Source organism: Rhipicephalus microplus, unplaced genomic scaffold (assembly GCF_043290135.1).
Source record: "Rhipicephalus microplus isolate Deutch F79 unplaced genomic scaffold, USDA_Rmic scaffold_215, whole genome shotgun sequence".
NCBI lineage: Eukaryota > Metazoa > Arthropoda > Arachnida > Ixodida > Ixodidae > Rhipicephalus > Rhipicephalus microplus.
In genome coordinates, this window is record NW_027464786.1 from 212,242 (window position 1) to 225,594 (window position 13,353).

General features: G+C 46.4%; 1 protein-coding gene across 1 annotated transcript in view; it reads right to left on the minus strand.

Moving 5' to 3' along the window:
• The window catches only part of LOC119185129 (suppressor of lurcher protein 1), a 73,398-nt gene extending 64,225 nt beyond the window's left edge, over positions 1-9,173 (minus strand). The window contains exon 1 of the mRNA XM_075885634.1: positions 8,988-9,173. Within this exon, the coding sequence (XP_075741749.1) occupies positions 8,988-9,151 (164 nt within the window). The 5' untranslated portion in view covers positions 9,152-9,173. The remainder of the gene's footprint in view (positions 1-8,987) is intronic.
• Between the last annotated feature and the right edge of the window lie 4,180 nt (positions 9,174-13,353).

Below are 13,353 nucleotides of genomic sequence, written 5' to 3' on the forward strand. Positions count from 1 at the left end.
GGCAACTATAGGAGAGGTGGCTACGCAAGGGGAATGAGAACCGCCCACTACATGTCGTCAAACGTTGGTGGTGATGAAAAAAACAACAACAAAGTGTACAGTGATAGTCAGGAACGTACTCTTCCGCGATTTAAGTAGGATATATAGTTTTAAGTTAGCGCCGGAAGTGGTCAAAAAACTCAATAGGGTCCCTAAGTCCTGACCTAAGACGACGCGAAGGCAAAAGGTATATTCTTTTTCTTCGTAGTTTATGTTGTCTATTCTCTCCCGTCCACCTTTGAGAACTTTCTTCAGTTGACGTGGTTTTGCACGGCCTCTATGATCAATGCTGTCATGCGATGACGTCATCATTAATTGATGTACTTCAATTTATTTCACAATCACTACTCTGCAGTTAAACACAACAATTATAATCCCTAATGTTTTCCTTGGCCTGATTGTCGGTTCGATTTTACGATTCCTTAAAATTTCCGCTAGTAACACAAATGACTCAAAGAAGAACCATGAATACTACTAAATATTATTGCCGCCCTGCGCTGCATGTGTCTTATCTGCTGTAATTGCATGCCATAACGAGTACCAACTATGCGTCGTGAATAAGTTGTTTCTAAGACAGAACCGTCAAAAGGGCTGCGCACAGAGGAGCTTGTTTCCGTAATGAAAGGATAATCACCCCGCGTCGTCCACACGTCGTCCTTAAAACCCCGTAAGCACGTCTCCGACGCGTGATTAGGGAGCGCTGCTAGACGTGCATAGGAAAGCTGCAGCTGTGTCCGAAAAAAAAAGAAATCGCTTCTCCCCGCTATAGTCATAATTCACGCGCTCACGGGGGAGTCGTGGAGCCAGTTTTTTTGGCACCGCATTCGAGATTCAAAGGAAATTGCCAGCGGCGAACGTGACCGGGCTTCGAAACGGCTTGTTTTCGGGGATGACTTAAAACACGCGCGGACGCTATAGGATGCGTGCCAATGGCGCAGCATGATTGGGTGATAGCGCGGCGGCGGCATTTCCCCTAGATTATCGGCCGAGGCATGAACGTGACGTTATTCGTATCAGCCGGCCCTTTGTTGATTACTCGTATTTCGTTATTCGATTAAGAAACGGCCTCGCTTGTTTGCTAACACGTGCTGGCGAATCGAATGCTGATTTTCGCGTCGTGTCGTTGTGAATTATATATGATTCGTCCATGGCGCCAGACATGATCTATGTCGACGCAGCGTTCTGCCTCGATAATGAACGAGCGTTACAACTCTTTTTCCTTTAGGGCAATAGAAGCTGCGCTAAGCATAACATTACAGATAAGCACGAGAAGACAACACCGGCTCAAACCACGGATAACTGGGCAATTTAGCTAGGCCTAATAGATTTCGCGGGTGACATGAGCCACGACGAGTTAAAAATCAGTGCGTAAACATAAAACTGATTTTCAACAAAGCGAAATTCTCGCCAAGCTTGGGCTCATGACCTTTACTTCCTTGTGCCCTGTAGTCTTTAAATTTTGTGAACTGAAATTATAATCTTTTTTTAATAAAATTCATGTTCGCATTTGCTGACAAACAAGCGAGCTCGTTAAACTTTGTGGCCCAATCTACGCGATGACCTGCAGGGACTGCCGTGGCTTGTTGTGTTACAGTGAAGAGATCAGGAATGCTTTGCAGTCAACCACAAATTTGTGTAAAGACCTATTTCGGTACCAACATTACAAACACTGGTGCCTATATCTTGGAAACATAACTTTAATAAAGCCTGATTCAGTTTACTGATAGGCAAGGTGTCGTGTCAGCAAAATGCAGTGAACAACACACGCGGAGAGTGAATACGCTTTCATTTTTACTTACTATCCCAACGTTTTGTTAGTACGCCCTGGCATTCCGCTGTATAGCGATTGGTCATGGGTTCTACTTTTATATATCAAAAAATGTCCACCGCTTCCTGACGTGGCTGATGTACACGATTGAGACGGCCTTTAAGAAGTCTGAGAGAGTATTAACTTTACTATTGTAATAGGGATGGCTTAGTGGCTTAGACAGATAGTGGTCGGAATAATGAGGTAGACAGCTAAAGGAGGCAACATAACAGAAAGAACAGGTTAATTTTTTTTCCTGTCTGGTCAGCACCGCGCATGGTAGTCTACAACAAGGTGCTGATTCACTGAGCGTCCGCATGATGCGACAGCGTAGTGCTTTGAGATATTGCCTAGTCCTTTATGTTTCTGTTTTGCTATCCCGAAACAAGAGAAGGTGCTTGTAAATAGTGCGCGTAGTGGGTCATTCATTTCATCACACGTTGATTGGATAACACTTTAGGCAATAGTCATGACTGGTCCCTATTCGTCATTTATCGAATTCAGTCAAATCAGCGCCAGCTGAAATGTACAGTCACGGCCACATCTGTGTAGAGCACGCAAACGGCAGGTTTTCGCTCTGCGGGGCGAAACATTGAGGCAGTATCAGGTTCTGACGTGGTCAGCCTGACAACTAGGCCGCGCATGCTCTTGATACACCACTTCCCGAGAGCCCGAAACTGCCTCAAGGTTTCGCCCCGCAGAGCGAAAACCGGCTGCTCAAGCGCTCTACACAAGCGTGGCCACGGCTGCACAGTTCACTCAATGAAGTCCAAAAAAAAACATACCGGTTCATGGACACGCAGCTAAGTAAAAAGTGAACAGGACACCTCTAAGTGCATTTACCTTTCAAACGGAACAAGTTCAACTGGCAGTGCTGCATGTACACAGTCAAATACTTTAATTTATATACGTGCTAGAGAGCTACAATACGAATATGAGGAACACCGTTGTGGAAAACCCAGGAATAATATGCGTCGCTAATGTTTTCTGACGCGCACCACGGCCAAACACAAAAGAGTTCCTACATTTCGCCCTCACAGATGTACGGCCACCTTTGCCGGGAACGATACACGCGCCCTAGAGCTCACGTGCAGGCGCATTAGTAACGAAGCTAACACAGTGGATCTTTTCTTTGCAATCGATTGATTGATTGATTGATTGATTTGTGGGGTTTAACGTCCCAAAACCACCATATGATTATGAGAGACGCCGTAGTGGAGGGCTCCGGAAATTTGGACCACCTGGGGTTCTTTAACGTGCACCCAAATCTGAGCACACGGGCCTCGACATTTCCGCCTCCATCGGAAATGCAGCCGCCGCAGCCGGGATTTGAACCCGTGACCTGCGGGTCAGCAGCCGAGTACCTTAGCCACTAGACCACCGCGGCGGGGCTTTTCTTTGCAATCACAAACCGAATTAGATTTATCCGCTAAGCATTTGCAGGAGACCGAGATAGGTTTGCAGTGTCGCGATATCAATCAATCAATCAATCAATCAATCAATCAACCAATCAATCAATCAATCAATCAATCAATCAATTTGCATTCACAATAAATAATATCGCCGGGGTTACGTCCCAAACCACGATATAGTTATGATGGACGCCGTGGTGAAGCACTTTAGAAATTCCAACCACACGGAGTTCACTTGTACGTAAATTTATGTACGTGGGCAGCGAGAATAGCCGCTCACACTGAGAATGCAGCCGCCGAGGCCGGGTATTTGAATTCGTGGCTTCCGGGTCAGCGGCCCGGTCCCATAACCACTATAGACCATTGTGGCGGGTTATCAATCAGGACTTATCCCCAATGTCCAGTTTGTCTGTTCAGCATGCAGAGCGTCTAGCAGAAACCGTAAACTCAATACAGAAACTTGACCTAAGCAGACTAAGTTAGTTAACAGATCCAGACACAACAAGAAGTAGGTCAGCATCTCTGGCCGCAAGAACGAGTGGGGCCGAGGGGGTTCGTACGAAGCCGTCTTTCAGGCGTAACTGAAAAAAAAAAAACAGCTTGACCAGACACACGAACTTTGAACGCGCGGAGTTAGAGGTTTCTTCTGATCGTATGACAGCGCAGCCGACTCGAACATAACGCACGGAGCTTGGCGGCGACGCTTGCGCAGGCTGGCCTTGATTTGCACGCATCACCGCAGCGAGCGGCCGCGCGTTGGTCGTCGCTATACGAATGCAGAAAACGAGCGGGCGCGGCCCAAGCGAAGCGCAAGTTTCTCTCTGCCACCGTGTCCCAGTTTCACCTGTTCGATCGATGCGGCTGAACCTGGGTCAGCCGCCACTTCAAGGCCTTCGCCGTAAGAGGACGGCGTCCTTGCGCATAGTATTTCCGGCCGTAAAGGTAATAACGTCGGCAAGGTTCGCGACCTCGGAGCCCTCGTAACGTTTAACGGAGCCGGAGCCAGCCAAAAAGCAAGCGAACGCAAGTGTGTTAACAGGACGACATGGAAGCTGCACCGAAATTGTACATGACACGCTTATTTGTTGCGTCACATTTACGGTAGCGCACGTGTTGGAACAGTGCATAATGATGTGATATGTGGGGTTTAACGTCCCAAAACCACCATATGATTATGAGAGAAGCCGTAGTGGAAGGCTCCGGAAATTTCGACCACCTGGGGTTCTTTAACGTGCACCCAAATCTGAGCACACGGGCCTACAACATTTTCGCCTCCATCGGTAATGCAGCCGCCGCAGCCGGGATTCGATCCCGCGACCTGCGGGTCAGCAGCCGAGTACCTTAGCCACTAGACCACCACGGCGGGGTGGAACAGTGCCAAAGTACTGCGCGAACGTGGAAGTTTTCTACTTGCATACATACATACATACATACATACATACATACATACATACATACATACATACATACATACATACATACATACATACATACATACATACATACATACATACATACATACATACATACATACATACATACATACATACATACATACATACATACATACATACATACATACATACATACATACATACATACATACATACATACATACATACATACATACATACATACATACATACTTGCATGCATGCATGCATACATACATACCACATTAAAAAAATAAAAGCGCCCCACCGCGGTGGTCTAGTGGCTAACGTACTCGGCTGCTGACCCACAGGTAGCGGGATTGAATACTGACTGGGCCGGCTGCATTTCCGATAGATGCGAAAATGTTGTAGACCCGCGTGCTCGAATTTGGGTGCACGTTAAAGAACCCCAGGTGTCCAAATTTCCGGAGCCCTCCACTACGGCGTCTCTCACAATCATATAGTGGTTTTGGGACTTTAAACCCCACATATTAATCAATTAATTAAAAAGTAAAACTGACCCTTCACCACATTAAAATGCTGCGAACACAATTGATCAATGCATAGGTACATAGGATTGATATAAGATACATAAAATCAAGTGAAACAAGCATAGGAAACACCCCTTCTGTGTTACTATACAAAAAACAAACAAATAAGCCGAACACTTCTTTGTCTTGTAGACAGAGTACCGAATTAAGGCTAGATTGATGTGGCTTAAAAGTCGACGCGTGATTATTGACTTTGAGTTCGCTGAGCACCGATGACAAGATAAAGGGTAGTCAAAAAAGCTTAACAAGCTTTTTCATAAAAGGAGGAAATCAAATACAAAATGATGTATAAAAAACAAGTGTTCAACTTGGTGAATAAAACGCAGAAAACCGGGATGTCTGAAGACTAACGGCACTGAAGATAAAAAAAAATAAAGAAAGTCGCTATGAAAGAATCTACGCCTCTTTGCCTGTCGTACGTTTATTGACTTTGACAAGCTGCTACATGCCTAAGTTAAATAAAAGTGCTCGTGGAACGAAACGAAAGAGAAGAAGCGAGAGCGAAGCATGTCTCTGTGTTCTGGCTTCATGTCCCACGCGCTGTTATTCGATTTGGCTTCTGCCACACTTAACTCTTGACTACACAAAACCGAAAGATAACCACAGTATTCTATGTACGGCTTTTTGCACTATTAATGTACCATAAATCAGCTTAATTTATTCAGACTACTGCGGCTGTCGCAGCCCCCGCACCTTTATAAATTGTACCTGTACATATTAATAGCAGTCTGATATGCCATGAATTCTAAGAAACCGTCTCCTCCGGGCTAGTACCGTATAGCATTCTGACCGCATACACCAGAAAGGCAAGAAGATAGCGTTTGCCAACGTTAATGCACAAATTAAGTACCTGATTTGCAAGGGTATTCAGATAACAATAAATTCTGCGTCTTTATATCCCAAAACCATCATATGATTATGAGAGATGCCGTAGTTGGGATATCAGGAAATTTCGACCACCTGCGTTTCTTGTAGGGTGTGCACCTAAATCTAAGCGCACGTTTGTTCTTCGCCGTTCGCCCCCACTAAAATGCGGTAGTTGTGGCTTGGAATTGAACCCGAGCCTTCGAGATTAGCAGCACGACACGTTACATGCTAAGCTACCTTAGCGGGTGGCCTTTTCACACCAGACCTTGACTGCCATAGTGCGCAGTTACATTTGGCTTATTTTTGGGCACTTTCAGTATACTTGCTTCTTAGATAACGTTGTTTGCAGGTGGGAGGGGGGTGAGAAAGTTACGCTAATTTTCAGCTATGTAATTTTAATAAATAAGTTAAGTACACTTCTAAAGTGTCAAAAATTGCCGTTGACAAAACTTTTTTAAGCACAAGTTTTTGTAAAGCTGACTCTGCCGCTAAGCGACAAGTATTGCAGAAGTGCACGCTTTACAGGACGCACATCGGCTCGCTTACAGTATCCGTTAAAGACGTCGTCGCTTGCGCCCTCCCACTTCATTTTCCTGTCTTGTTAAGGGGAAGAGAAAAAAAAAGACACGTCTCTTTTCTCCTCCAAGCACTTCCAGTCACGTGCCTTCTTCCGAAACGAGAGGTGGTACACGCACACTTTCTTACGGGTTGCGCATCGTGTCTACTTCCCACCTTTAACCCCCTCGAGTTCATGGTATATACTAGTTCAATGCATTCATGGCAATGCGGCCAAACGCTCGCTAAATCTTTCTAAAACAAAGGAGGTTACACCCAGCGAGTATAAAGTAGCAACTTTTTCTTGTCAGATAGTGCTCAATGCACATGCCAATGGCTGCTAATGGGGAATGAGAGACAGAAGAATGCGGCTTTAGTTAACGTGCACGCTGCGAATTTTTCATTGTTCAACAACACACAGGAGAAATCTCTCACTGGCACCACCTTGCAGGTCAAAGAGTAACACATGTTACGTACTACGACGAGAGACGAACGGGTACCGCTTTAAGGAGCTTCGCCCCTTAAACGTCATTTTTTCGTGGGCGGCTAAAGGCTTTCCGAAACCAGCGCATTGTTCAACTCGAACGGAGAGCGCCATAATCAGCGGCATATGCCAGAACGCTGCAACGAAGCTGCTTCATCAATGTCGTTTGAAACAATCTCCTGAAAGCTTGACTTTAACCTATCCTCCCGGAGAGCACAGCGTTCTGGAGATCGGTCACGGCAGAGCAGGAAAAAGTGTCTAGATAAAAGAAAGAGAGTCAAAGAAAACAAAAGACCGAAGAACCATACTGCAACCGAACGCCCTGCGTTCGGAACGGGTACGCCGGAAGATCCTTTAAAGCCCGAAGGCTTTCAGCTCGATTATATGCGACGCGAGCGACGTGGTGGGCCTATGGGGTCGCTCAATGATGCAATACATCTGGCCCCCCTTTTTTTCTCGCTCTGCTTTCTTTTCCTGGCGTCCACATCAAGCTATAGAGGGAGTGGCCTTCGAGAGCAACCGGCCTCAATTTGTTATCGAAAGAGCGAGCGATAAAAGATAGTCGCCACACACGGCCCACGTGAAAACAACGTGAACGAAGAAGATACGAAGAACGGCTAAGTTTGTTAACATGAGTGCGCTAGAAGGATGAATAATTGCGTCTTCTCAAGAAACAGAAAACATGCGACAGCCAAGTCCGGCTGGCGCTTCGCGGCAGGCGTCTTTTCTTTTAAAGTGGGGACGATGAAAAAGCACCCTGACGGTTCTTGTGTCCCCTACATCGCTTTGAATTTTTTGTCAGCTCCCTCTGTGTCACCAGTGTGCAGTAGAAGAGTGCGGTGATTTAAATGAAAGAGGAATGGATGTCGGTGACAAATAGTTTCGACGTGTACGCATGAAAGAGGGAGGGAGGGAAGCGTGTCGCGTTCTTGCTGAGTGACGTAGACATTCGTGGACAGGTCCCGAGTGCGCGTTGCTGCCGTTTTTTTTGTATCTAGTTTATAATAAACTAATGCCAAAACAAAAGAAAAAGCGATGCGTGCCGAACGACATGTAAATGATGGCGATTGCTGTCGCGAGCATTTTTCTTGTACAAGCGGGCGTATACGGAAGTTGAAAGCTTGCGACGTTTTTAGTGAAACGGACATTTTTCTCCTTGTGATGAAAGATATAAAAGTGATAAGGAGAACGGGCGAGCGCCTTTTGAAATTTAGTGTATAGTGCTGCATGTGAGTTTGGTCAAAGAATTAAAAAAGTATTATGTCCCAGCCGCCTATAGTAGTCTCGATGGTGTAATAAAAAGAAGTTGCTATGATATGCTTGATAGTAGCCATAGCAGGTTCGCAAGAATTAGAGGATATAAATGTACACAAATAGTACAGCACAAGTGCAAACGTATGCCACTTTGATTTCTGGCGCACAATTAGGGAACCCAGCTTGATGTCATTTTTATTTTTTTGTTATGTTCTTCTCCTCATCTATTATAGCCGCGTACTAACACGCTCAAGTTTCTGTACTAGTCAACCACACTAATGTCCAGAAACTTCCGTGTTTCCTTGACATACACGTGAATCAGGCGCAGTGTGAGATATATCGCCATTTTTTGCCATTTTCACGCTATAATTGGTTGAAGATCATGCGAAAACTGCTTTTGTGGCTGACGAAAAACCGTGATAAAGCGTGCATAATCTGCATTGGCACATTGAAAAGGCAGCAAACCTCGAAGCCTTTAAGACACTTGAATCGGAAGAAGCGATGAACTTTTAGCGCAGCGAACAGCCTGGCCACTTCGATCAGCGGGATCTGTCGAGTAGAGGATAGAATAAAGTGCTGACTCACTCCTTGATGCCCTCGTGAGGCATGTAAAGGTCAAAGTCGGTGAACTTGATCTGGACGCGCTCCTTGCCTTCCCCCTGGAAGTGGTAGTTGCAGCGCGTGCTTGGCGGGTACGGGTTCGGGTAGTTTGGGCTCGTGATGGTGCCGTTCTTGGAGCTGTTGCTCATGATCACCTGGTCACAGCTACCGTTGCCTGCGCAAGGAGAAGAAAAGAAAAAAAAAGATGTGTATTACAAACGCAAGTACAAGAGCTTCGCTTCGCTTCATGACTTAAATGTAGGAATGAAACGGGTGCCTTGAGAAAATTACGGAGGCTCTCCTGCATCTACACAAACAAGTGAATAGTTCCCGAGAAGACGGAGACTCAAGAAGATAAAAAATTATCCATGCTTGGGCTTGAGCTGATAGCACCTCTGTTCGGTTATTTTTCATAAATGACACATTACTCAACACAGTAATCCCAACATTAGAAGCACTAAAATGATTACTGCAACGGCCGCTAATAAGGGACGTGTTAAAGTAGAAATCTGCTTCCTAACATGTTGAAAGTGGCCCCAGAAAACACATTTCAATATTTCCCTCATATACGGCTACAATACGACTGAATAATTAAGTGTTTTTATCACTTTTACACTTACTACAAATTTCGGTTTTCATTCTTTCACGGCAGTGCATCGCGCACGCCAACCACGGCTTGCAGAAACAAAGACGCTTTGACTAATAAAGTCACTTCATTATTATGCACGTATAGCTTTTGTCTCTCTATCATCGGGTGTCTTTGCCGTGGTGTCGAAATCATGGTCTTCCTTTTTACGCACCGAAATTCACATTAGCCTACGCTCGCGCATATGAAATATTTGAAATATGGCATGATCATTCGACCTGGACTGCATTCATCGACAGCTCGTCGCCTTATTATGCACGAGGACTGCTCCCGAATTCATATTCGCATTCTTTTCTGCTTCGTTCGCGTCGCTATGAATAATCAGCAGAGTGGCGATTTCTCATTGTTTCGTCTCCAGACCATCTCGACACAAAGCACAATTGTATGTCGAGCGAAGGCGAGGCGGTGTCAGGCTCTTCGGAAAATAACGAAGAACCAGAAGACGGGGTCATGTTGCGAAGCATGGCTACGCAGTGCGTACTCGCTCATCAGCCAATGGGAGACCCAGGAGAGCCGGCTCAACTTTCAATGGATGTATCATGAGGGACGTCGCCTGCGGGAAATCCGATTCATGCGTCTAGGCGCGATTCAATCAAAGAACAAGCGATGCCCGGATTACCTCTGCGCCACACAAACACGTCTCTCAGCGACAGTGACGCGGGGACGTGGGGGAGGGGTGGGGGTGGAGGAAACGTGAGCGCAGGCATCCTGCGGCGGTTATTACGACTAAAGACACTCACAGAAAAAGCACGCAGACTATAGCACACCAATATGACGCCTTGACAATAAACAATGCATTTGCATCATGATATGAATCACAGCGGTTGTGTTGGATACGTCACCATATTACTTCAAGACCGAATACGCTTGAGCCAATATATTTTTTAGTGACTATAGTGATTTCTCCGCAAGATGATGAGATTCGAGCAGATATTGCGAAGTTCGTCGAAAAGAACTTAACCTGCAAGAAATAGTTCTGACACGTGTCAAAAAAGTCAGTGTTGGAGAAGAACATGCCGAGGAAGATGGTGGAGGCACTTCCCTGACCTCCGTTTACTCTCCTAAGATGCATCAAATCAATTTCCTGCATAACATAACAAAATCAACAACTTTTGTTTGTCATCTCTATGGCGTTAGTCGAGGAGGCAGACGCAGATACGCGAGTAGCTCCCCTCACCAGCTACACAATGCTCGCCCAGTTTCCGGAATGGCCTCAATATATGTCTTACTATGGTCTTACGTGCGGTTCTGCTGTTACTAGTAAATCAGTAATACCTTCATCGTGAAGTCTACATACTGTGCCTCTTTCTGTTTTTTTTTGTAAATTGTTCTTTGCAGCTCGCAACTGGAGCTGCAGCTCCGTACAGGGGGCTAGGCCCAGAGAGGCCACCTATAGCGACCCTAGTGGTCATCATCGTCCTGCTTCCATCACCCCCTCTCCCTTGCGCCTCCTCACACAATTCTTTCATGAATTAATAAAGTCGTTTATCTACCTACCCACATTCCTGTTGATGCTTGTGCTAAGATAATTTTTCTCGCTCTGTAGACCCACCCAAATTAAAATCACCTTAACGCACAGTTCAGTGCACATTAACGTTAGACTAATTGGATGTTCAGAAGCAACCAGTGAAATTGCACCCTGACCAAAGCAATCCTGTTCTGAATGAAACGCCGTGCGGTACAATGCAAAGATAAACTCTCCAACGACGAGTCGCATAATTCCAGTACAGCTTGCAACGCCTGGCCACTCGTGACCGAAGCGTCGACACTTGTACGGGTTAGAGCAAACGGTGGGCCACTGCTATACACTGTCGACGTAGATAGGTGCAGCGAAGTAGAGGATGCAGTTGGCACTGTCTAATTGAGATCTGCTGTCAGAACGCAGCCAGCGATTGAACGAGCTCCGCGACAAGCTCAAAGCCCTCGCTGTCGTACCACAGAGATCAGCCAGTGCGCTTACCGCGTGTCAGGAAATATGTCCTTCTTTCGCGAGGACTCGTACCGCCACGTCTCTATCTTCCACTACACTGCACGTCACTAGTCAGTGGCAGAACATCTACATTCTATCGAAGAAGGCCACCGAAAAGGACGAGGCAACCGAGCCGCATGGCTTCTACCCTCGTTCGCCGAGTGTTTACCCAGTCGTTCGGTGGCGCCACGACCGCGCGCGCTAACCTTCTGAGAACACAAAAGGAGGCGACCTTGCGGGAGCGGTCTGCAGACACTATTGTCTCTCAACGACGTTTGCTACAGTCACACACGCACAGCCATGTAGATCGACAGAGTACGATAAATTGGTTTTGTTGGTTTCGCCGATGAAAGAAATACAATTAGGCGTTCCAGCTTACGTGCCTCGAGCGGCTTCTTTTCGAACTTTTTCGAAGGTTTGTCTATTCTTACAGAGCCTTCGCGAGAGCAGACGGGTTGAAGTAAACCAGACTAAAAGAGTCAGAAGGCACTAAAAAAAAGCGGACGTAGGATTCAATTGAACGCAAGTTTTCGTCAGCCACTATTCGCAAGATGAAAAGGATAAAGAGAATAAGGCACTTTAGCTTCGTGTCCCATAGGAGTGCTTGTTGTACGAAGTAGGTTTGGGCAATGTATGTTTTCAAAGTCTCACTACTGGCTATTAACAATGGCGAGAAACTAATAACACAGATTCGTCTTCAGGCCTACGTCCTAACACGTGCACGAGGCTCAAAGAGGATTCGACTCCATGTCAGAACACCGATCAATGCATTTTTTGTTTCCCGCGCGATCCGGGGTTTCGTGCATAAAGACCATTCCTTAGGTAAGGACGGAAGTGGCGACAAGGGTTATTTTTCAACCGTTTCGCCAACAGCGGGAAACGTCGAGCGGCAATCGAAAGTTTTTGGGGGCGCGCTCTCGCGATTAATTTATCACTCGGACTCCCTTTCCGGTGGTCCCGCCGGGGCTTGAGCAAACGGCGGCGACGGGCGCCAGCGCGACGGATCCTCTCCTGAAAGAGTGATGGCGTCGACGACAATGACGGGGCTGAACGGCGAGCACGAGCACGATGAGCCGCGACGAGTGCGCATCGGGGACGCGATAAATAATGCCCGCGCCTTCCGCGCCCAGTAGCTCTTCGTCCCCGCATCGAAATGAGCGCAGCGCCGCGCCAGTGTGAGCTCGCGTCAGCCAATCACGCGGTGAAAAACCTGTACAGCTGCGTATTGTCTAGTAAGATCAACACATGGAGATTAAGTGTTGACGCGCGATACGGGGACACCATTAGGATCATATCCGTAGGCAAACATGAAGCCTCACTCACCATTGTGCGCGCGTGTTTATCGAGACAAATATCCGGCAGCCTAGAGATATAAGCAATGCGCTGCGCAATCACGGTGTCAAACAGTCCCGAGTGTCGCCGGGGAGCGAGTGAGACAATATCATTTCCCTTTGTTATTTTCAATCGAATTCGTTATTGCATCAGTTGTGCCGAACCCACCACGCTGAATGAGCGGACAGTTGCGTTAATACCAGTATCCATATACTACATTATACGGTGAGAATCAAGAATGAATGCCAGCAGCCGACTTGTTCACGCTAAGTGACGAAACTTTCTCAACAGCACTATCAAAATCAGCTTAAGTAGGGGACACTGCGCCAGAAAGCAAATGGACATCCGTGAAGACAGAAGCTATGAGCAATCATTTTTCATTTTCGAAGAAGTGTAAGCGTGGA